Source organism: Phacochoerus africanus, chromosome 16 (assembly GCF_016906955.1).
Source record: "Phacochoerus africanus isolate WHEZ1 chromosome 16, ROS_Pafr_v1, whole genome shotgun sequence".
Taxonomy (NCBI): domain Eukaryota; kingdom Metazoa; phylum Chordata; class Mammalia; order Artiodactyla; family Suidae; genus Phacochoerus; species Phacochoerus africanus.
Genome location: NC_062559.1, coordinates 51,106,356 through 51,129,155, shown reverse-complemented (window position 1 = coordinate 51,129,155; position 22,800 = coordinate 51,106,356). Strand labels below are relative to the sequence as shown.

General features: G+C 47.3%; 1 protein-coding gene across 2 annotated transcripts in view; it reads left to right on the top strand.

Annotated features, from left to right (window-relative positions):
* Positions 1 to 22,800, top strand: part of BLVRA (biliverdin reductase A) — a 55,418-nt gene that overhangs the window by 6,307 nt on the left and 26,311 nt on the right. The window contains exons 2-3 of one of the 2 annotated variants that reach the window (XM_047763285.1): positions 8,663 to 8,754; positions 9,532 to 9,564. In XM_047763285.1, coding sequence (XP_047619241.1) covers positions 9,553 to 9,564 — 12 coding nt within the window. In that variant the 5' untranslated portion in view covers positions 8,663 to 8,754; positions 9,532 to 9,552. The remainder of the gene's footprint in view (positions 1 to 8,662; positions 8,755 to 9,531; positions 9,565 to 22,800) is intronic. The other variant, XM_047763284.1, reaches the window with a different exon arrangement.

Sequence of the window (22,800 nt, the reverse complement as noted above, 5' to 3'; positions counted from 1 at the left end):
CTGAATTCATTTTTTAGTTCTAATAGTTTTGGGGTAGGGTCTAGGATTTTCCACTCATTTGTCTGATATAAATATAGCTGTTCCTGCTTTCTCTTTGAAATATCTTTTGCCATCTCTTCACTTTTAGTCTATATGTGTCCTTTAACGTGAAGTAAACATAGCTGAGTCTTGTGGTTTTGTTTTTTTAATGCCTCAGCCACTCTGTGTGTTTTGATTGTATGTAATCCATTTGCATTTGAAGTCATTATTCACAGGTATTTATATAATGTTGCTATTTTGTTAATTGTTTTCTGTTTGTTTTGTGGTTTCTTTGTTCCTTCTTTCTAGCCATTGTCCTTTGCGATTATATGATTTTCTGGGGTGTTCTCTGATGTATGTCTCTTTCTCCTTTGTGCATCTACTGTAGGCTTTTGCATGGTAGGTGCTATGAGGATCTATAAACTAGGAACATGTTTATAATAGTCTATTTTAAGCTGATTGCACCTTCAAACATACGCTAAAGTTCTACTTTTATACATTTCCTCCTCCACATTGTACGTTTTGGGGTCATGGTATACATCTTTTTACATTGTTTTTCCATTAGCAGGTTATTGTAGTTACAGTTATTTTTAATGCTTTTGTCTTTAAACCTTCATGAGAGAGTTATAAGTGATTTACCCACAATCATGACATTAGAATATTCTGTCTTTAACTATATACGTACCTTTACCAGTGAATTTTTCATGTTTTTCTCTTACTAATTAGCATCCTTTCATTTCAACTCGAAAAGCTCCCTTTAACATTTCTTTTAGACCCAGTATAGTAGTGATGAACTCCTTTAGCCCTTGTTTGTCTAAACAACACTTAATCTCTCCTTCATTCCTGGAGGACAGCTTTGCCAGGTGGAGTAGTCTTGGTTGGCATTTTTTTTTTCCCCTCAGCACGTTGAATATATCATCTCACTCCTTTCTGGCCTACAAAGCTTCTGCTGAAAAAATATGCTGATAGTCTTATGGGGGCTCCTTGTATGTAGCATGTCGCTTTCAGCTTACTGCTTTTAAGCCTCAATCCTTGTCTTTAACTTTTGAAGATGTAATTACAGTGTGTCTTGGTGTGGGTCTTTTTGGATTTATCGTCATTAGTCTGTTTGGGGCTTCATGGATCTGGATATTTGCTTTTTCCCCTAGGTTGGGGAAGTTTTCAGCAATTATGTATTTGAATAAGCTTTCTGCCCATTTCTCTCCCTCTCCTCCTTTACACCCTATAATATACATACAGATCCACTTGTTCCTGCCTGTAAATGCCTAAAGCTATCTTTGCTTTTTTTCATTTTTTTTCTTTTTGCCTCTCTGGTTTTATTAACCCCAGTGTTCTTCGAATTCACTTATCCTTTCTTTTGTTGATCTAGTCTGCTGTTGAACCTCCATGTTGAATTTTTCAGTTCAGTTATTGTAGTCTTCATTTCTGTGGTTTCTCTTTGGTACTCTTCAATATTTTTATCACTTTGTTGAAATTCTTACTTTGTTCATGTATAGCTCTTCTGACCGTGATGAGTGTCTTTTTGTCTATTTTGAACTCTCTATCAGGTAAATCATTTATCACTGTTTCTCTAAGATCTGTTTTTTGGAGATCTCTCTTTTTCTTTTGTTTGGAACACATTCCTCTGTTGCGTCATTTGCTGAACGTCTGTGTAGGTTTCTGTACATTAGAAAAAATAGCCACACCTTCTAGTCTTGAGACAATGGTCTCATCTAGGAGATAATCTCATCAACCAACCTTGCCTGAGCACCTGGCTATTTCTCAAACATTTATAATTGTTGAGGCTGCCTTTTTGTTCACAGTGGCTCCTAGCAGTTGAGCATGTGCCAAGACCCATCGGTGTTTCAAAGGGGAGGACTGCAGTCAGCACCTAGGTCCAGGCTTTTTAGATGTCAGACCAGCACCTGGGAAAGTATTTTGTTAAGCCCCTTCCACGGAGAAACTGGCAGGTGGGCTTTTTTTTTTTTTTTTTCTACTCCCTCTATGCTGGGCTCAGATGTACAGCCATGGGGATTGAGGGGAGGAGATGTGCCCATTAAGAACTGCTTCCTTCGTGCTACAGTCCTCTGGGACTTGTGAATGCAAGCCACATGGCTCGCAGAGCCAGGTGAGCTGGGGGCCCAACCCTAAGGCAGTAGCCATAAAATCTGGGGGCCAGACATGTGTACAGGAGCCTTCCAGGGAGGTACAGGCAACTTGCTTTTATCATTGGGGCAGGCTGGAAGGAGAAGGAGAGGGAGCTATATGCTGGCTTCCTCAGTCTCTGGGGAAGATCCCAGGAAGTCCCCAGGTATGTGCCTATGATAGAAGCCTGACCCTCAGGCAGCAGCTTGTAAAGTATGCAGATAAGCCCCTTTACAGGAAAGGCTGGCAGATGGGCATTTTTGCCTGTACCCTCTGTGTTAAGTTCTGCAGGGGTGGCTACAGTGAACTGCCTTAGGAACTGCTTCCTTGCTGTGCTCTTGTGGGTTTGATGAACACAAACCCCATTGGCTTTTAGAACTAGGTGTTTGGAAGAGGGCTGTCCATCGAGTTTGAGTCTTAAAATTTGGGATGCAGTATTGAGACCCTTCATTCCTCTGAGAGAAGCTGGGACTTGGGGGTTTCCTTCCGATGGTATGGCCCTGTGCTTGGGGGGGTTGGTTTTTGACAGGAATGTGTCTTAGCCTTTCTTGTCTGTTTTGATGTGTCTATTTCCTCATTCACAAGATGTGTAGGTGTCACTGGCCTCATTTCTGGGTCCCTTTCGGAAGGGCTTGCCCCACTGTAGCTGTACATTCACTGTGTGTGTGGAAGGAAGGGTGCTCAGGAGGCTTCATGTTGTTATCTTGGTCAAGCTTTTTTTTTTTTTTTTTTTTTTTACCTTTTCTAGGGTGCTCCTGAGGCACATGGAGCCTCCCAGGCTAGGGGTCCAATCAGAGCTGTAGCCGCTGGTCTACGCCAGAGCCACAGCAACGTTGGATCTGAGCCATGTCTGTGACCTACACCACAGCTCACGGCAACACCGGATCCTTAACCCACTGAGCAAGGCCAGGGATCAAACCCGCAACCTCATGGTTCCTAGTCGGATTGGTTAACCACTGCACCATGACGGGAACTCCTCTTGGTCAACTTTACACTTCAGGATTTCTTTACACTTTTTTAAGCCTCTGTAGTCCAACTCAGTTGTGCCGTTTTGGTGTTAAAACATATCTTTCCTTGTGCCTGAATAAATAGTTGGGTACTTTAGGTATGCCTTGTACATGTACAGAATGATTTCTTTCTCTTTTTGTTTTGTTTTGGCTTGGTATTTTATTTCTATCATTTTTATTTTTTTGCCACATCTGCAGCATGTGAATTCCAAACTGATTTTTCTTGAGGCTTAACTGTTTCCTCTCTTCTTTATCATCACTTAAACCACATCATAATACCTTGGGATTTGAAAGGGCCTTAAAGTTTGTCACCTGAAATCTGAGAATTTTCAGTCTCTTTAAAAAAAAACAAAACAAAACTGCAGGGAGTTCCCTTCATGCCTCAGTGAACAAACTAGGAACTATGAGGACACAGCTTCGATTCCTGGCCTTGATCAGTGGGCTAAGGATCCGGTGTTGCTGTGAGCTGTGGTGTAGGTTGCGGACATGGCTCGGATCTGGCATTGCTGTGGCTGTGGTGTAGGCCAGCAGCTGCAGCTCCAATTAGACCCCCAGCCTGGGAACTTCCATATGCCACTGGTGTGGCCCTAAAAAAAGCAAAACAAATAAAAAAACAAACCAAACAAAAGAAACCACATTAAGAAAAAACTGCACATATCAAATTACCATAGATGACACCTTCAACTAACAGGATTTTATCTGTGAATTACATCTCGATAAAGCTGGGAAAAGGCTGCATCAGAAAACCAAACAGATACAAAACAGCAGAAGAGAACACTTGGTATAGAGAATGAAATGATTTATGCAGGTAACACCTAATAGGTCACAAATAACACATTGGAAAATCTTGTTTGTAAAAATCTCGATTGACCTGTGAAGCAAAGAAAAACATCTCCCAACCTTCCTATTTATTTATTTTTTTTAGGGCCTTGAAAAACCCCCTTTTTTTTTTTTGGTCTTTTTAGGCTGACACCCCCCCCACCCCCCGCATATGGAAGTTCCTAGGCTGGGGGCGCAAATCGGAGCTGAGCTGCCGGCCTGTGCCACAGCCACAGCCACAGCCACGTGGCATCTGAGCTGTGTCTTTGACCTACACCACAGCTCATGGCAACGCCAGATCCCCAACCCACTGATCGAGGCCAGAGATCCAACCCACATCCTCATGGATTCTGGTCAGATTCATTTCTGCTGCACCCCACAGGAGCTCCCCAGCCTATCTTGAAGAGCATTATTATGGAACTTTTACATGTTAAAAATGAGAGTTAACTTACACCTTCTCTGCCTGTGTGGAAGATATATAGGCCTTTGCTCCCTGCCCCCACGTGGCATTTGTGCTGTGCCCAGGTGGTCCAGCAGTTCATGGCTCCCAGCAGCACTTGGCCAGAAATCTGTCAGCAACGGGAGACCAAGGTTTTGACCTGGCCTTTCTGGGGGATCGGCGCCTAATGGCATACATGGGCCAGGATGTTCTGATCTCAGTCGGTATTTACAATTGAGTTGCACACTGTTTACAATTACTTGAGTTAATAAGCTGTTCTTCTGAAGAACAGTCACACCCTTAGGGGTTTCAATACAGGATGTCTGATGTTCATTCCCTGGCGAGAACGCTTTGACCCCTGATAGAACGTTTCTCCTCACTCTCAGTAAAAAGCGGAAGCTTTCCAAATGGCTCTGAGGCGGAACAGAAAGGACCGGGAGGGAGCAGGTGGGAGCGGCTCGAAAGCTGGGGTGGGGAGGACAGTGGCTTCCGAGGAGCGTGTCAAGGTGAGCCTCCCCTGGCCAGCACTGGTGTGCCTGGGCCTTGGGGGCAGCAGCTTTCCTGGCACTGATAACCTGAGCTTGGTCCTAGTTTGCTCGGGTCTGTCTGCCCTTGAGAGGACGGGAAGAGAAGCTTATAACCTCCAGTCAACCAAGCCAAGCACAAAGAAAGCTAAACACAGGGGAACAAAAAGAAAAGTAGAAGTGGGTGAGAATTCATGGCACATCAGCACTGGAAAGAGGGAGCAGAGGTCATCTAAGTACGTCTGAGCTCACCACCCCCCACCCCCTTTTGCAAGGTGCAGGAACCAAGGGCACTCCGAGATCACGTGCCCCAGCCCCTAGGTCACACAGCTGGTGGGTACCCAAGCCAAGGCCAGAACTCTGTTCTCTCTCTCTCTCTCTTTTTTTTTTTTTTTTGGCCGCCTCATGCAGCAACTTGATGTAGGATCTCAGTGCCCAGACCAGGAAGTGAACCTGGGCTGCAGCAGTGAATGTGCTGAGTCCTAACCTCTAGACCACCAGGGAGCTCTCAGAACACTGGCCTCTTGAGTCACAGACAGGCTCTTTATTTCTCAGAGGGATCACTTGTCTATGTACCTGAGAGTTCATACTCCATCCCCGTTTAGCGGACCTGCTGCGGTAGCTATGGGGGGACAGGACGCTATTTGAAAATGCTTTAAGCAGGTTATTTATGCAAAAGTCTTAACTTTTTTCCTTTAATTTTCTAGTGAGCCACTGTAGCCTGAGCTGTGGTTTGTGATTATGCAGGAATTCAGGAACTAACTCAAGGTTGTTCTTCTTCTTCTTCTTCTTTTTTAAAAGTAGCTTCTCTTAGAGAGTCGTAGCATGTATTTCTGGTTGGGAAGGATGAATGGTCAAACCTAATTTAATTTATAGACTTGATGCGGTCATAGGCACAATCCCTGTGGGATCTTTTTTTTTTTTTTTAACTTGACAGAGCTGTTCAAAAATTAATCTAGAAATCTGAGCAAGTAAGAATGGGGAAGAATACGGGACAAAGGAATGAGAGAATTTGATCTACCAGATAGAAAACATATTATAAAGCCACAGTTATTTAAACAGTGTATTACAGGCATGGGAACTGAGGCTTATGGCATAACAGAAAAGTGGAAGAAGGAGTACCCATATTCAGAGTAATGTAAGTATGAGCTACAGGGGAAAAGGATGAAATAATCAATAGATGTTGTGGGAATAACTATTTGGAGAAATTACATCAGTGTCTTGTCTCATGCCATATACCAAAATACACTTTTTTAATGGCTGCACCCTTGGCATATGTAAGTTCCCAGGCTAGGGGTCTAATCAGAGCTCCAGCTGCAGGCTGAAGCCATAGCCATGGCAACACCAGATCCTTAATCCACTGAGCAAGGCCAGGGATGGAGCCTCCATCCTCACAGAGGCTATGTGGGTCCTTAAATTTCCCACAGTGGGAACTTTTAAATAGAATTTTTCAAAGATGAAGTTAGTTCACGTACAGTGCTGTGTTAGTTACAGGTGCACAGCAGAGTGACTCCTTTAGAGAGTGATTCAGGGGTTGAGAAATAGTTACGTATCTATTTTTTTCAGATTCTTTTCCCTTATGGGTTATTAGGAAATATTGAGCATAGTGCTGTGGGCTGCACAGTAGCACCGTAGGTCCTTGATGATCTGTTTTGTCTGTAATAATGTGTATATGTTAATCCCAAACTCCTCATTTATCCCTCCCTCCCATTCCCTTTGTTGTCTGTGTCTGTGCTTGTTTCTGTTTTGAATATAAGTTCATATATATCTTTTTATTTATTTTTTTTGGATTCCTCATATACGGGATATCATATGATGTTTGTCTTTCTCTGACTCACTTCACTTGTGACAATCTCTAGGTCCATCCATGTTGCTGCAAACGGCATTATTTCATGCTTCTTGATGGCTGAGTAGTATTCCATTGTGTTTATGTGCCCCATCTTCCTTATCCATTCAGTGGACATTTAGGGTGCTCTCACGTCTTGGCTATTTATGTGTATTTATACATACATGTGTGTGTGTGTTTGTCTGTACATATATATGTATAACTGAATCAGTTTGTTGTATTAACACAACATTGTAAATTAACTATACTTCAATTTAAAAAATGGTTAAATATTGGGGGGAAAAAGAAAGAAATGGGAAGCAGTGAGATTGCAAAGTCAGAGGTCACTTGCTTGCATTTGGAATTTTAATAGCCGTTGCTAAACCCCAGTAATATCTGAGAGCATCTCCCTCCGGAACCTTGACTTGGGCAAAGGTCAGTCTAGCAGAGCGTCTGGGTGAAGTCGGTTCATTGTTCCAGGAGTCACCAGATTTTCCTTTTCTGGGACTCAGAGAGCAGTCTAGAGCTGGGACAGACCTTAGCGATGACATCTAGCTATTCAGCCGACGCATGAGCAACCTGCTTGGCCACGGCCACCGGGCTCGTCCGTGACTGAAGCCGGGCCAAACGCCCTGTCTCCTCTTTATCCTAAAAGCTCTCTGGAAAGGTCTCTGGGGCAGGCTGGTTTGGCTCTAGAACCAGAAAGCTGGAGGTCACAGCGCAAGGCCACAGCCCCATGACCGTGAGGCCCAGGGCCCCCCCAAGCTCCCGGTCCCTCGTCTGTGAAATGGAGTTCATACGAGCCTTTTCGCCAGCATGTCAAGGGTTCGGGTTCACGCAGAGAAAGGAGCTGATCCAGGTGGTCTGGAAACTGATCGTCTTCCTCATGGTTTGTTTCCTGACCTCCCCACTCACCTGTAAGCTCCTGGGGAGAAATAAACCCACGTTCTTAACACGATCAGTAAAGCACCGTAGAGGATGGGGAGGCGGCCGGGCCAGGCCCTCCGAGGAGCCCGTGCTGTCCAGCTTGTCGCCCAGCACGCACACTTGACTTAGTTCTGGCTGGTTCTGGCTTTGCGGTCAGCATCTGGGTTACCCTTCTGAGGTTTTTTATGCAGGAAGACTTCATGCCCACCCGGACCCCCTGGGATCTGAGAAGAAAGCTCACCCTCCTTGTCACTCATCCTCTGCTTTTTAGGGTCTGTCTTCTAGCAAGTTCCCCTTTATTTTCCAGGAACCATGAAACGGCTCCAGATGGCAAAAGGAAAGACAGCGTGTGTGCTGGCCGGGTGCGGTCACGAGACCCGCCCTCTGAGCAGGAAGGAGGGAGGGGCGGGGAGAAGGGAAAGACTGAGAGGGAGTTATTTTCAACACCCAGACCGGATGACCATTCCGGCTGGAGTTAGGATCGCCAAGAATCAAGGTTTTTTAAAAGCAGATGCGGGGTTCCCCGGTGGCTTAGCAGGTTAAGGATCTGGCTTGGGTCGCTGCTGTGACTCGGGTTTGATCCCTGGCCCAGGAACGTTCCGCATGCCACCAGCGTGGCCAAAAAATAAAACGGGTGCTATGTTCGCCATTGCCAGTCTCTGTTAGTTCACTCAGCTTAACCCTTCCTGTATTTTGAAAGAGTAAGATCAAAAGCAGGGCTGGGTCCAAGGACAAGGGCTGCCATAGCCTTCCCTTCCCAGAGGCCCTGGGGGGCCCTCCTTCCCCTCCCCAGCTCCCAGGAGCGTCCTTTGGGTTGGCTTCCTGGACAGCCCCCAGGTGGAAGGGCCAGAGGCTTCTGTGTCCCTTCCTCCTTCACCACCGGTCACCCACGCACCATCCTACTTAAAGTGGCAATTCTAACAGCTCTGAAAACGAATGAGAAAGTTCCTTCTTTAGGGCCGCTCTGTTCTACTCTCAGTTCTAGGGATTCTCCAAGTGGCTCTCTGACCATCCGAGCACCATCTCCTGGACGCCTGTAGAAGACGGACATTCCCGGGAGCTCCCTGTTGGGTCAGTGGATTAAGGATCTGGTGTTCACTGCTGTGGCTTAGATTTGATCCCTGGCCTGGGAGCCTCCTCATGCCACAGGCATGGCAAAAAGAGACGGAGGGGGAGAGGAAGGAAGAAGGAAGGAAAAATGCACATTCTTTGCCGGTCCTGTAGAAACTCAGGGAGTGCAGCCAAAAATGCGTGTTTTCAGCAGGCAGTCCCAGGAGTGCATCAAAGCTGGGAACCTCATTATTCCACACTCGTTCCGTATTTCTCTTCCCTCTCTCTCCTCTTTCCCTTCATCTTCCCTTTGTCTTTCCTCATTCCTGGCGACTCATGCCCTCCAGTTGGCCCCCCTCTGCCTCCTCGATGCTGAGGCTTCAGAGTAGCCCTTGAAGTGTTCTCTGAACACATTTAAGTCCTTTGGAAACTCAGCCGGGAGAGAAGAAAGAAGTATGTACTTCTTACTGCCTTGTTTGTCCCCAAAAAAGAAGAAGCTATTGGACACCAGCTTTGGGAAGCGCATCATTGAAGTACTCAGAGGCGTCTCATTCATAGCTGAGCTTCCCGTGCAGGAGGTAGACCTTGCTGGCTGGCCGTGTCCTTCCGAGAGATGTTACTGGTGTGACACTGCCCTGGGTCCCCTCACTGGAGGCCACAAGGTGGTGAAGGCATTTGGAGAATTTGGGGCCAGTGGGGCAGGACACGGGGCAGGGAGTGGGGTGGCCAAGGGCAGTGTCTGCATGGCATTTGGGGGGGTGCCGCCAACGTCCTGAACCTCTGCTTTTGTCTTCACAGCTTCTGCGGAAGGCGCCCAAGATGGATGCAGAGGTGAGTTCATTGGAAGGTCCAGTTCAAGGGATGCTTTACTTGCAGGGTCCCTCACGTCTCGTTTCCCTCCAGAGCTGGAAGAAACATGAGCATAAACTTGAAACCGTCTCCCTTCCAACCTGCCCACGCCCACATGGCTGCAGGTGATAAGGAAAGAATGAGGCCTCTCTGAGTTCTTATCTGTGTCTGTCCAGCTTCAGTTAAATTAGAACCTCTACTTCATTAATCCTGAAATGGCACTCGAGGTCTGGGGTGGAGCAGGACATGTGGGCTGCTGGGCCCTTGGGTTATTCTGTGGACACGTAACTCTGCTTACCAGGACCTTTTTCTGCAAGGGCGCCTGGGTCTCACCTCCACTGAACCTGTTCTTTGATCCAGCAGGATGTCCAGTCTCTCTGTCCTTTTGTTTTCTTTCCTGACCAATCAGCCCCCTTTGCTTTCAGTCCCTGCTGAGTCCAGCCGAGACCTTGGGGTCCAGCTCTTCAACCGCTCTTGTGCTCATGTCCCCAGTTCCTTTTCCTCTTTGATCCCCCATGGCCGCCCCAGAGGCTGTCCCCACTGGATGGTGGTCTCGGGTGAGTGGCACAGCTCCATGCCCTTTGCAGCCGGCTGATGCCTCAAAGCCTTCATTGGGTTGCTCAGTGCACCCACCAGGCCCCCTCCGTGGCCCCGGGCAGCTCTCTCTCCCTTTGCCCGGAAGGCCCAGGTCTGCTCGTCATCACCCCTCCCAGCTCCCTCCTCATTCTTAGCATCTGGATCACCTTTCATGTTACAGAGAGAAACTGGAACCATCAATGCCTGCCTCCCCACTTGTCTCGCTCCTCTTTTCCTAGTGGAAGGAATGTTTATCCGTGAGAGAGCTCAGGCTGCGAGTACCAGAAAACCCAGTTTAATGTGGTTTAATCCTGGAGGTCCACATAGAGGGCCGGCCTCGGGGCAGGTTGCTTCAGGGGCTCTGGGATCTCATCAGGGCTCCAGGATCTATTTCTCTCTGCTCTCATCCAAGTGTTGGCTTCCTCCTGGAGGTATAGTTACAGGATAGCTGCCAGCGGCAGTTGGGACTACATGCTTCTCATTCACTCTGAGCAGGAGAGAGAAGTGGCTTCCTCTAGCTCCCCCGGAAGACTGGGAATCTTTCTTTTTCTTTTTCTTTTTCTTTTTTGTCTTTTGTCTTTGGGGGCTGCACCCACGGCATATGGAGGTTCTCAGGCTAGGGGTCCAATCGGAGCTATAGCCACCAGCCTACACCACAGCCGCAGCAACTTGGGATCCGAGCCTCGTCTGCGACCTACACCACAGCTCACGGCAACACAGGATCCTTAACTCACTGAGTGAGGCCAGGGATCGAACCCGCATCATCATGGTTCCTAGTCTGACTCGTTTCCGCTGTGCCACAACAGGAACTCCTGGGAACCTCTTTTCTTGAAGCCCCACCAAATCCCTCCTTCGATCTTACTGGCCAGAACTGGGTCACAGGCCCATTCCTGGACCAGTTGCTCTGTCAGGAGCCAGGATTTTGCCAACTGGCTTAGACTAGTCAGGCCCAGCTAGAGCAGCTTCCCCTCTACCTGGGGCTGGATGTGGGAAGAGGGAAGGGGAGTGGACATCGGGAAGGGACCGTCGCATCCTGTCCCAGACATTTCTGGTGACAGTGTGTCGAGGGAGAAAAATGCACCACCTGAACGTTGAGAATCGTGTTTCATTCGGCAGATGGGAGCCAGAGAGGTTAAGAGAGGAGCCTGGATACAGAGGCATTTTTTGCAAAGAAGCCAGGTAGCTGAAACATCACGAGATGACTGTTAATTAAAGAAAAATGGACGTAGCAAGCGAATGAATTTATCATTTTTCTCTGTATGGAAAGATGCATGAGTCTGGGCTCATTGAAGTCACTCCTGTGATACGCACCTTAACTGTCGAGGGCCAGCGGCCTGTCCTTTCGCACCTCGAGTCCCCTCAGGGGCGGCTGCCGAGGCTGCTGGCTTGTCAGACTCAGAGACATGCTTTGTGTACTGCAGGGGCAGGCCACCCTCCGTCCAGACTCTGAATTGCGGCTTCTGCGGCCTGTTCAGACCTTGCGCTGCCTGATTATCTTTTACCAGCTGCCTCGATCAGCTCACCTCTGCTAGCTCTTTCCCACACACATTTCCAAATGCTTTAGTTTTGTTGCTTTCTTCAGAACAAAATCACCCATGACGTCTGTCAAGCTGCTGTAATGGTTTTTCTCATCCTCTTCAGAGGGGGCTTCTGGACAGAGGTGGCTGCAGGTGAGTCCAACCTGCTGCCTGCTGCCTTCTCCTCCTACCATTACACTGAAATTCATCCGTAATAGTAGTTTCCTTAACATTTATTACCTTTAATAATGTAAATACATAGTCCTAGTACAAAATGCCAAAGCTACGAAATGGTTTTCTCGTTTGTTTTTTTTTAGGGCCGCACCTGCGGCATGCGGAGGTTCCCAGGCTAGGGATTGAATAGGAGCCACAGCTGCCAGCCTACACCACAGCCACACCAACACCAGATTGGAGCCGCATCTGCGACCTACCCCACAGCTCACGACAGCGCCAGATCCTGAGCAAGGCCAGGCAGGGATCGAACCCACAACGTCATGGTTCCCAGGTGGATTCATTTCCGCTGTACCACAGCGGAAACGCCACAAAAGCTACAAAATGTTAAATAGTCAAGAGTGAGGAGTTCTTGTTGTGGCTCAGCAGTAACAGACCAGACTATTATGTGAGGCCACAGGTTTGATCCCGGGCCCTGCTCAGTGGGTGAAGGATCTGGCGTGGCTGTGGCTGTGGTGTAGGCTGACCCCTAGCCTGGGAACTTCCATATGCCACAGGTGTAGCCCTAAGAAAGAAAAAAAATTGGTCAAAAGTGAGTCTCTCTACTACCCCCTCCACACCCCCACCCCCCCCACGGCCTGACCTCTGTTAACTACTTTCTGAGGCCTCTGACCCCTTATCTGACTCACTCTGATTCTCGCGGTGTTGGAAGTTTGGAAGGAAGAGTGGAAACTGCTTTACCATTAAGCTCAGAGCACCCGGCAAGTAACAGGTCTACCAGTCAGCGACCCCTTCTGTCCCATCATTTCGACCTTGCCTTCGTGGGTGGCTTTTATCTCTCAGCTTTTAAAATGTTCCCAGACCTTAGGTCCCCCTCTTAACTGTTCCGCCTTCTCTTCTGCCTTAATCACCACCTTCTGGGACCCCTTCCCTTTGCCCTTTGCCCTTTCCTCTCCGATTCTAGTGCAGCCTGACGTGGGCCACACTGGCACTCGCGTGCAACCTCAGCGGCTCTCTCTGGAAGCGACACCTCCCTGCCTGAATTTCCATCGCCCCTCTTGTCTCACTGCTTTTGTTACCGTCCCCCCCCCCCCCCCCCGCCACGTGGACTGTAGCCATGTGCCTTGTTTATCGTGGTGTCCCCACGGCCTCTGGCTTGCCGCCTCCAACCTCCTCTGTCCTCAGCTGACCACAGAGGGATGATTCAGAGCCTGTTTAGTGACCGTGTAATGCGATCCCAGAGCTTGGGTGGGCGGGTGGGGAGAAGGTGGAGGAAGGGAGACTTGCAAGGACGTGAGGGCGGCTGGAGGCGGGGGAGGAGCAGGCGCTCAGCTGCCCTTGGCCCTTTGGGCTCCGAGGGTTTGTCGGATGCATGAATGACTCCCGGGATTTCCAGCATGTCAAGCTGGGTGCCTGGCAGAGTGCACGGAGCCCCTGGCCTTTGCCCAGAAGTTCAGAGCACGGCCAGGCAGGTGGGGTGGGTAGTTGGAGTCTCGCACAGGACACGGGGGTCCAGGTCAGGGCAGGACGGCCAGGTGGAAGGGCCCAGGTAGCATTTCCCTGGGACTGGAGCGTGAAGGAGAGAATGGCCCCCAGCGCAGGATGCGGGAGCGGGCAGTGGAAAGGTGGGCGCGGCAACCTGAGCAGGGGGGGCACCCTCTCCCGCTCAGCGGCTGCGGGAGAGAGAAGAACGGGGACAGCACTGAGCTTTAGGAACCTACGCAACGGGGGTGCAGGAGGAAGAAGGAAGGAGGTGACCTGTGACAAAGGCGTCCTCGCTGTGAGGCGAGGGAAGACAAGGAAGGGGGAACTGAAAGAAGGTCCAGTGGATGTCCCATCGTGGCGCAGCGGAAACAAATCCGACTGGGAACCAGGGGGTTGTGGGTTCGATCCCTGGCCTCCCTCAGTGGGTTCGGGATCCCGAGCGGCCATGTTGCTGTGGCTCTGGTGTAGGCTGGTAGCTACAGCTCCGATTCGACCCCTAGCCTGGAAACCTCCATATGCCGAGAGTGCGGCCCTAGAAAAGACGAAGACAAAAAAAAAAAAAAAAAGATTCACTTAAGTGTCAAATAGGAGGGAGGTCCGGAGCAATGCGGCTGAGGGAAAGCTCTTGAACCGGCAAGGAGCCGATCTCAGATGACCTGTGAAGAGGCAGAGAGGGGCGCCAGTGAAAACCAGATTCCCCTGGGCCTGAGGGTGCCTGGTGGGAGCAGACGGAGCTGGAGATGGGAGGAGCCAGCTGATGTGCGGGCAGAGGGCAAGGCAGGGCCAGGGGCCGAGCTCCCAGAGGTGGGGCAGCCGACAATGCCCAGCACAGTGGGGGGAACCCAGGAGGAGGGCTGGGGGTAAGTCCTCGGCTGTGCAAACCACAGAGCCCTCCTCTGCTGGGAGCGTCCCTTGGATTTTACATCTACTTTAAGTGTTTGTATTTTGGATAACATACATTCGCATGACTTCAAACTCTAAAGGATTTAGCAAAAAAAGAAAAAAGATTACCTGGAGGAAGTCCTCTTCCCTCCCAGCTACTCTGTTCTCATGCCCCCAGGCAACCAAGCTCGCTGGTGTCTTGGCTCTCCTTTCAGAGAGATTCTAAACACTTTCCGCTGCCCCCCTACACCACAGCCACAGCAACGTGGGATCCAAGCTGCATCTGAGACCTATACCACAGCTCAGGGCAACGCAGGATCCTTAGCCCACTGGGCCAGCCAGGTATTAAACCCACATCCTCATGGATACTAGTCGGGTTTGTTCGTGCTGAGCCACGATGGGAACTACCCCCCCCCCTTTTTAGCACAAACTAGAGCACAACTCACACTGGTTTCTGTTTTGCTTTTGTAACCTAACACTATGTCTTGGAGATCAGTTCCTTCTAGTACCTAAAGAACATCTGTGTTCTTTTTTATAGTTGGGTATCCTTCTATTTTAGAGGTACACCGTTATCATATAACCAGCACGCTGTTAACAACATAGACATTATTTTCAGTCTTTTGCTGTTACAAGCAAGGCTGCAACAAACCTGAGGCTTTCCACTTGTGTATATGGCTTAGCGAAGAGTATTTGCATGATAAATATCTCCAAGTTGCTCTCCAGAAAGACTGCCTGTTTTTCCCTCCTTCCTGCAGTGTATGAGTATGCCAGTGTATGGCATTTTCCCGTGCCAACCAACGTGTTATCAGACTTTTTGATTCTTGTAAATGAGTGAAAAATATTAGGTTGTCTTCCTATTTGGAGTCTCTGTTCCCCCTCCCAGCATCTGCCTTCAAACATCCCACCTTGAACTTCTACAGTGATTTGACATTTTCTTCCACCCTCTTTAGCACAAAACAATTTTTCCCCTAAGTTGGCAGATCATGTGTTCTCAGTCCCAGCTTTCTCTGAATTCCATCATCAGACCTTGAGCTCCCAACACTCAGCTTCTCTGAGTCCAAGGCAGGGAGATCAAGCTCACTCTGCGACTGTAATTTGGTCCTGAATTAGGGTTTGTTTTGTTTTGTTTTGTTTTTGTTTTGTCTTTTTAGGGCCACACCCACGGCATATGGAGGTTCCCAGGCTAGGTGTCGAACCAGAGCTACAGCTGCCCGTCTACACCACAGCCACAGCAATGCAGGATCCGAACCGCGTCTTCCACCTACGCCACAGCTCACGGCGGTGCCGGATCCTTAACCCCCTGAGTAAGGCCAGGGATTGAACCCGCAACCTCATGGTTCCTAGTCGGATTCGTTTCTGCTGTGCCACGATGGGAACTCCCTGAATCAGTTTTTGAGTCACTTTGCTGTTTCTTATGTCTGTCCCTTTCTGCTGTCTTTTGAAACTTCTCCAGTTTCTTTATTCCTTAAAATGCCACTTCTGTAGGGCTGGGCATATAGAGCAATTTATCAAGGATTCAAGATAGCAGAGCATAGCAGGGAACTGAAATGGAATTTTCTGGAAATCCATTGCCTGCCCCTCCGCTGGGCATGTCTTGCTGTCTCCTTTCTTGGTGTACTTCAGCCTCCTCATAATGTGCAGGTACATTCCCCTTTCTGCCCATCTTTCTCCCCCTTTCCTCTGCTTTTTTACTGGTTCTCACCTCCCAAAGTTTAGTTCCCATTGCGGAGCAGTTTAGCCATCTCTTCTTTAGTCTCCTTATATTTGGATTTTCCAGTTAGGATTCTGTTATTTTTCTACTCTAATTCCGTTGTGGTTTCAAGCAGACAGTGTATGCTCGTAGTTTCCTTTCTGAACACACCTTGAAGAAGCCTCATTTAAAGTGAACAGGTGCAAGTTAAATGGTCTGGCAAGTCATTTTTCTGAAAAATAAAGTTCTTTCCCAAAGAGGGACTGAGCACTTAGTATGTCAGCAATTCCACCTGTATCTTGTCCCTTTCAGTCAGTTTTGCAAAGAAATGTTATTTAAACCAAACTTGGAAGCACTTTCAGTCTAACACCATGCAAGCCAGGTTGTGTATACAAGTTTTTGTGTATTTTCAACTGCTGAAAAGGAAAAAGCGACTTGGCTTCTTACAGATAATGATACGGTTTTTTCTTCTTCTTCTTCTTTTTTTTTTTTTTTTTTTTTTTAGAGCCACACCTGCAGCATATAGATGTTCCCAGGCTAGGGGTCCAATCAGAGCCGTAGCTGCTGGCCTACACCACAGCCACAGCAATGTGGGATCCAAGCTGAGTCTGTGACCTGCACCAGAGCTCAGAGCAGTGCCAGATCCTTAACCCACTGAGCAAGGCCAGGGATTGAACCCACATGCTCATGGACACAAGTCAGATCCGTTTCTGCTGAGCCACGACGAGAGCTCCTGAAGCTGTTTCTTAGCCTCATTTAAAGCTAATAGAAACTTAGGTTCCTGGTTGTTTTCTGGAATATAGTAATTCAGTGGTTAATCTTAGGAATGCCATAAACATTGAACCTCACAAGGAAATTGCTTGTCTCCATTTTTTTGGCAAAGGAAGAAACAAATATTTGGTTGGGTGTGTGTTTTGGCTGTATATCACAGATTTCTCTGATGACTGCCTTACTGCTTTTTGTATGGAAGGCTGTCAAAAAATAAATAAAAATAAGGAAGCTAGATTTGTGACCTAGAAGGTACTCCTGTTGTCCGCTGGGCATCGCAGCCAGTCCTTCTTCCCACGTCTCCCTGGACTCAAGGAAGACGAGCCTGGAACTTATTTCCCAGGGGTCCCCTTTCAGGTATGAGTTGGCCAGTTGGAGGCTGAGGGAAGAAAGGCTCATTCGGAGGGCCCCATTGCAGTCAGATGTGAGCCGGGGTTTTGCAGTAGTAGGCAGTCAGGCTCCAGTGAACCACTTTCTCCCTAGCTGCAGGCTGAGAGAGGCTGCAGATGCCTCGTAGACAGCCTTGCAGCAAGGCAAGCTCTGAAGAAGCACTTGCCTCAGTCAGGAAGGGGGGCAGTCGGGGACGTCTTCTCTGGATCAAGCTCCGCAGTGGTTGCAGTGATTACGCAAGCCTCTAATTTCCTGGGCTAAACTCTATGCTTAAAACACATTAAATGGTTTCTCTTTTCCAAACTGGATCCTGACTGGTACCTCCCTTGGGGGCTTTATCAGTAAGTTGTGTGAGAACAGTGGTACAAAGTCTAGGAGACAGGAGGTGGAGGTATATACTGTTGTAAGTTTCTTACACGTGAAATGGTACAATGTCACGTTAAGGTCAACTGTGGCAAGTACAGTATGTATCATATACAGGCCTTAATATAACCTCTAAAAAAAAAGTTACAGCTGCTAGCTACCAAATAAGATAAAATGGAATCACTAGAAATACTCTATTTATCTAAAAAGAAGTCAGAAAAAGAAGGAAAGAAGAGCAGATTGGCAGATAGAACACAGACAAGATGGTAGGTTGGAGCCCAGCTGTATCAATAATCACAGACTAAGTTGTCCAAACACCGCAAGGCAGAGATTGTTAGACTGAATAAAAAGTAAGACCGAACAATATGCTGCCTACAGGAAACTCAGTTTAAATATAAAACCACACATTGGCTAAAAGGAGGGGTTGGGAAGTTCCTGTTGTGGTCAGAGGGTTAAGAACCTGACCTAGTCTCCGCGAGGATGCAGGTTCCATCGCCGGCCTCGCTCCGTCGCTTCAGGATCTGGCATGGCCACAATGGCTTAGGTCACAGATGCAGCTCAGATCCGGTGTCGCTGTGGTGTAGGCCTGCAGCTGCAGTCCTGATTTGACCCCTGGCCTGGGAACTTCCAAATGCGGCAGGTGTGGCGGTAAAAAAAGAAAAAGGAAAAAAAAAAAGTAAAGGTTGGAAAAAATGTCCTAAGTGTGCTCGCACAGATCAGTGGAAACTGGTCGTGGATTGTCCATAACAGACAAATTTCAGGACAAAGAATACTACCAGGAATAAAAACGGTTATTTCGGAATGATGAAGTGGTCAGTTGATCAAGATGACAAAATTACCCTAAACATGTATATACCTAACAATAGAGCTTTGAAATACATAAGTCAAAAACTGACAGGACAGTAAAGAAAAAGACACAAATCTAAATCACAGTCAAAGATTCCAGTACCTTTCAATGATCGATAGAGTAAATGCGCAGAACATCCGTAAGGCGATAGGAGACTAGAATAACTACCGTCTTGATCGAACAGACTTAAGGGACAGTACATCCAACAACGGTAGAAGACACTTTTTTTTTTTCTTTTTATGGTCATACCTGCAGCAGAATACACATTCTTTTTAAGTGCACTCAAAACATTTACCAAGATAGACCCTCTTCTGGGTCATAAAACATGTTTTAAAATTTTTGAAGAATTCAAGTCATTTAAAGGATGTTCTCTGCCTGAAGTGAAATTAAATTGGAAACTTGTAGTAGAAGAGTATTTGGAAAATGCTAAACATTTGGACCTAAATAACGTACTTCTGAAGAAGCCGTTGACCAAAGAGTTAATCAAAAGGAAAATTAGAGAGTGCTGTTAAGTGAATGAAAATGAAAACGTGACTTTCACAATTTGTGGGATGCAGCCAAAATATTGTCATCACTTACAAGGGAAATTTGTGGCACTAAAGGTCTCTTTCTGAAAGGAAAGTTTTTTAATTGATAACCTAAACTCCCATCCTAAGAAATTTTTAAAAAGCATATTAAACCCAAAATAAGCAGAAAACTTAAAAGAGCAGCTAAGGATAAGAGCGGAAATCAATGCCATAGGGAACAGAAAAAAAAAAAAATACTATAAAACTGCAGTAATCAAGACAGTTTCCACAAAGGTACAAAGGCATTGCAGTAGGAAAAGGATGGACTTTTTCAATAAATGATGTTGAAACAATTGGATATCATAGGCCAAAAAGAATAAGAAGAACCTTTATGGCTTCCAGAGAAAGTGAAATGGCATGTGAGCTGGCAAAGTCCAAGTCTGTTTAAAATCCTAGGTGTAGGCAGGTGATACGGCACCTGGATCCATGCCTTATTCCATATGTAAAGATGAATTCAAACCAGAACATGACTATAAAACACCTAAAACTATGAACCTTAAACTATAAAACCCCTCAGAGAAAACACAGGAGAAAATTTGGGACCTTGGGTTAGCCAGAAGAATGATCCATTACAAAATTTTTGGTAAGATGGACTTCATAAAAACTAAGGACTTTAGGAGTTCCTGATGAGGTGCAATGGGTTAAGAATCTAACTGCTGTAGAGCCAAGGGTTCAGTCCCCAGCCCAGCACAGTCAGTTGAAGAATCCGGTATTGCCACAGCTGTAGTGTAGGTAGCAACTGTGGCTCAGATTCAGTTTCTGACACAGGAACTTCTGTATACTGTGGATGTAGCCATTAAAATATATTTATAAATATAAATATATGTGTGTGTGTGTGTGTGCGTGTGTGTGAACTTTAGCTCCTCAAATTCATTCTTTTTGTTTGTTTGTTTGTTTGTCTTTTTTTGCCATTTCTTGGGCCGCTCCCGCGGTATATGGAGGTTCCCAGGCTAGGGGTCGAATCGGAGCTGTAGCCACCGGCCTACGCCAGAGCCACAGCAATGCAGGATCCAAGCCGCATCTGTGACCTACACCGCAGCTCACGGCAACGCCGGATCCTTAACCCACTGAGCAAGGGCAGGGACCGAACCCGCAACCTCATGGCTCCTAGTTGGATTCGTTAACCACTGCGCCACGACGGGAACTCCTCAAAAGTCATTCTTAAGAAAATGAAAAGACAAGCTACAGACGAGGATAAGTTGTTTGCAAATTCCATAGGTGACACATGAAACAGTGTTCAGCATCACTAGTCATTATGGAAACGCAAATAGAAACCTCACTGAGAGACCACAGCACACCTATTATAATGGCTAACATAAAAAGAGGAGAAAAATCCAGTAATACCAGGTGCCAGTGAGAATGCAAAACAGCTGGAGCTCTCATGCATTGGTGGCAAGCATGCAAAACAGTACACTTTGGGAAAAAAGCAGTTTGGCAATTTCTGATAAAGTTAAGCCTGCATTTGCCATATGACCCAGCAAATTCATACCCAGGTATTTAAATAAGAACTGTATGTACACAAAAAGTAGGACATGACTGTCTATAGCAGCTTTACTGACAGTTGAATGAATTATGAACGTATTTGAACTGGAAGCATCAGAAAAGTTCTTCATCTTCCCAATGGATAAACATGCTATTATGAACATGGAATGGACTCGTACTCAGTAATAAAAAGACATTAATTTGTGGCGTTCCTCTCATGGCTCAGTGGTTGACAAACCCGACTAGTGTCCATGAGGATGTGGGTTCGATCCCTGGCATCGCTCCGTGGGTTAAGGATCCGGCATTGCTGTGAGCTGTGGTGTAGGTCACAGACGCAGCTCGGGTCCCATGTGGTTGTGGCTGTGGTGTAGGCCAGCAGCTATGGCTACAATTTGATCCCTAGCCCAGGAACCTCCATGTGCCACGTGTGAGGTCCTGAATAGACCAAAGAAAATAATAATAATTTTTAAATTTTTTAACTGAAGACTAGTTGATTTACGATGTGGTAATTTCGGGGGTACAGCAGAGTGACAAAGTTATACATACATGTGTTCTTTTTCATTATAGTTTATCACGGGATATTGAATATAGTTCCTCGTGCAATTCCAGTAGGACCTTGTCATTTATCCATATTCACTATATAATAGTTTGCGTCTGCTAACCCCAAACCCCCAATCCACCCCCTCCCCATGAGAAAGCTGCCCCACAGGTCTGTTCTCTAGAAGTCGGTTTCTGTTTCGTAGTTAGGTTCACTTGTGTCATATTTTAGATTCATATGTATGAATGATATCATAAGGTATTTGGAAAGAAATTATTATTATTATTATTATTATTTGTCTTTTGTCTTCTTTGTTGTTGTTGTTGTTGTTGCTATTTCTTGGGCCGCTCCCTCGGCATATGGAGGTTCCCAGGCTAGGGGTCGAATCGGAGCTGTAGCCACCGGCCTACGCCAGAGCCACAGCAACGCGGGATCCGAGCCGCATCTGCAACCTACACCACAGCTCACGGCAACGCCGGATCGTTAACCCTCTGAGCAAGGGCAGGGACCGAACCCGCCACCTCATGGTTCCTAGTCGGATTCGTTAACCACTGCGCCACGACGGGAACTCCGGAAAGAAATTATTGATGCAAGCAACAACATACATGAAAAACGCACTGTGCTAAGTAAAAGCCGGACTCAAAGGAGTACTTACTGTATGATTTCTTTTATATGACATTCTAGAAAAGGCAAAACTATTGGGATGGGAAACAGACCAGTGGTTGCCTGGGGGTAGGGTAGGGATTGACCACAAAGGAACACAGGTATATTTGCGGGGGGGGGGGCGATACAACTCTTCTCTGTCTCGACTGTGGTAGGTTTATGCATGTGTGTGGGTCAGAACTCATAGAATGGGTGGATTTTATTATATGCAAAAAAAATCTAACTGCTGCATCAGGAAGGGCTTCATAGACTGTAAATGCCCAGGTCTCAGAAGCTTTGAAGGTATCCCCTCGTGGATGGTGGGGAGAGGTTCCTTCCAGGCAAGGGGAACAGGATTTGCAAAGACTTAGAGGGAGCCAACGGTTGTGAGTATTCTGCATACTTTCAAGTCGTTTGGAAGGTCAGAAGCCGAAAGGTATGCGGTGGGAGAGGTGACCAGCAAGAGAGGCTGGAAAAGCAGGCTGGAGCCACGGGGAGGCAGGTCTTGTGTGTCTGGTAAAGAACATGGACCTGGGTTTTAGTTTTTGTTTTCCTTTAGGTGGCTTCCTACAAACTGTCTGACCGTTTGGGCTGCTGTAATAAAGTACCACAGAAATTTCTCTCTCAACGTCCTGAGTCTGCAAATCTGAGATCAGGCTGAAAAATCTGGCTAGGGCCCCCTTCTGGGGTGCAGAGGGCCGACTTCTCATTGTGTCCTCACGTGGCCAAAGCAGGAAGAGGAGGCCAGCTCTCCCCTGACTTAGAAGGGCACCAGCCCCATTTGGGGGGGCACCTTCGTGACCTCATCGCATCCTAGTTCCCTCCCAAAGGCCCCACCTCCTACTACCCTCATACGGGGGGATAGAGTTCCCACATATCCCTTTTGGGGGGATACATTCGGACTGTAACAGCTGGGAAAGGAAGGGCTTTAATCAGGGCAGGGACTTAGTTTTCACTTTGGTCTCTGCTCCACACGCCTGGGGACCACTCCTGGGAAGGGTGAGGCCAGGTGGCAGTTTGTCCCATCATCAGGCAGGAGGCCAAGATGAGAGCAGTGGACACAGGAAGAGGGTCAGACTCAGTGGGAGATGGCAATACCCAAATGACAAAGGGCAAGGACAGGAGCGCCTAGGGTGGATGCTCAAGTTTCTCTGCTCTGAGACATCCAAGAAGTAGTGGGTTTGCGGGACGTGGAGAGAGCATTTTTCTCAGTTTGGATTTGTAGTGAGTTGCTGTAAACTTGAAAAAGTCAACCTGAGTTTGCATTTTAATACCATAGCATCCAGCCTCCAAAGAGTGTA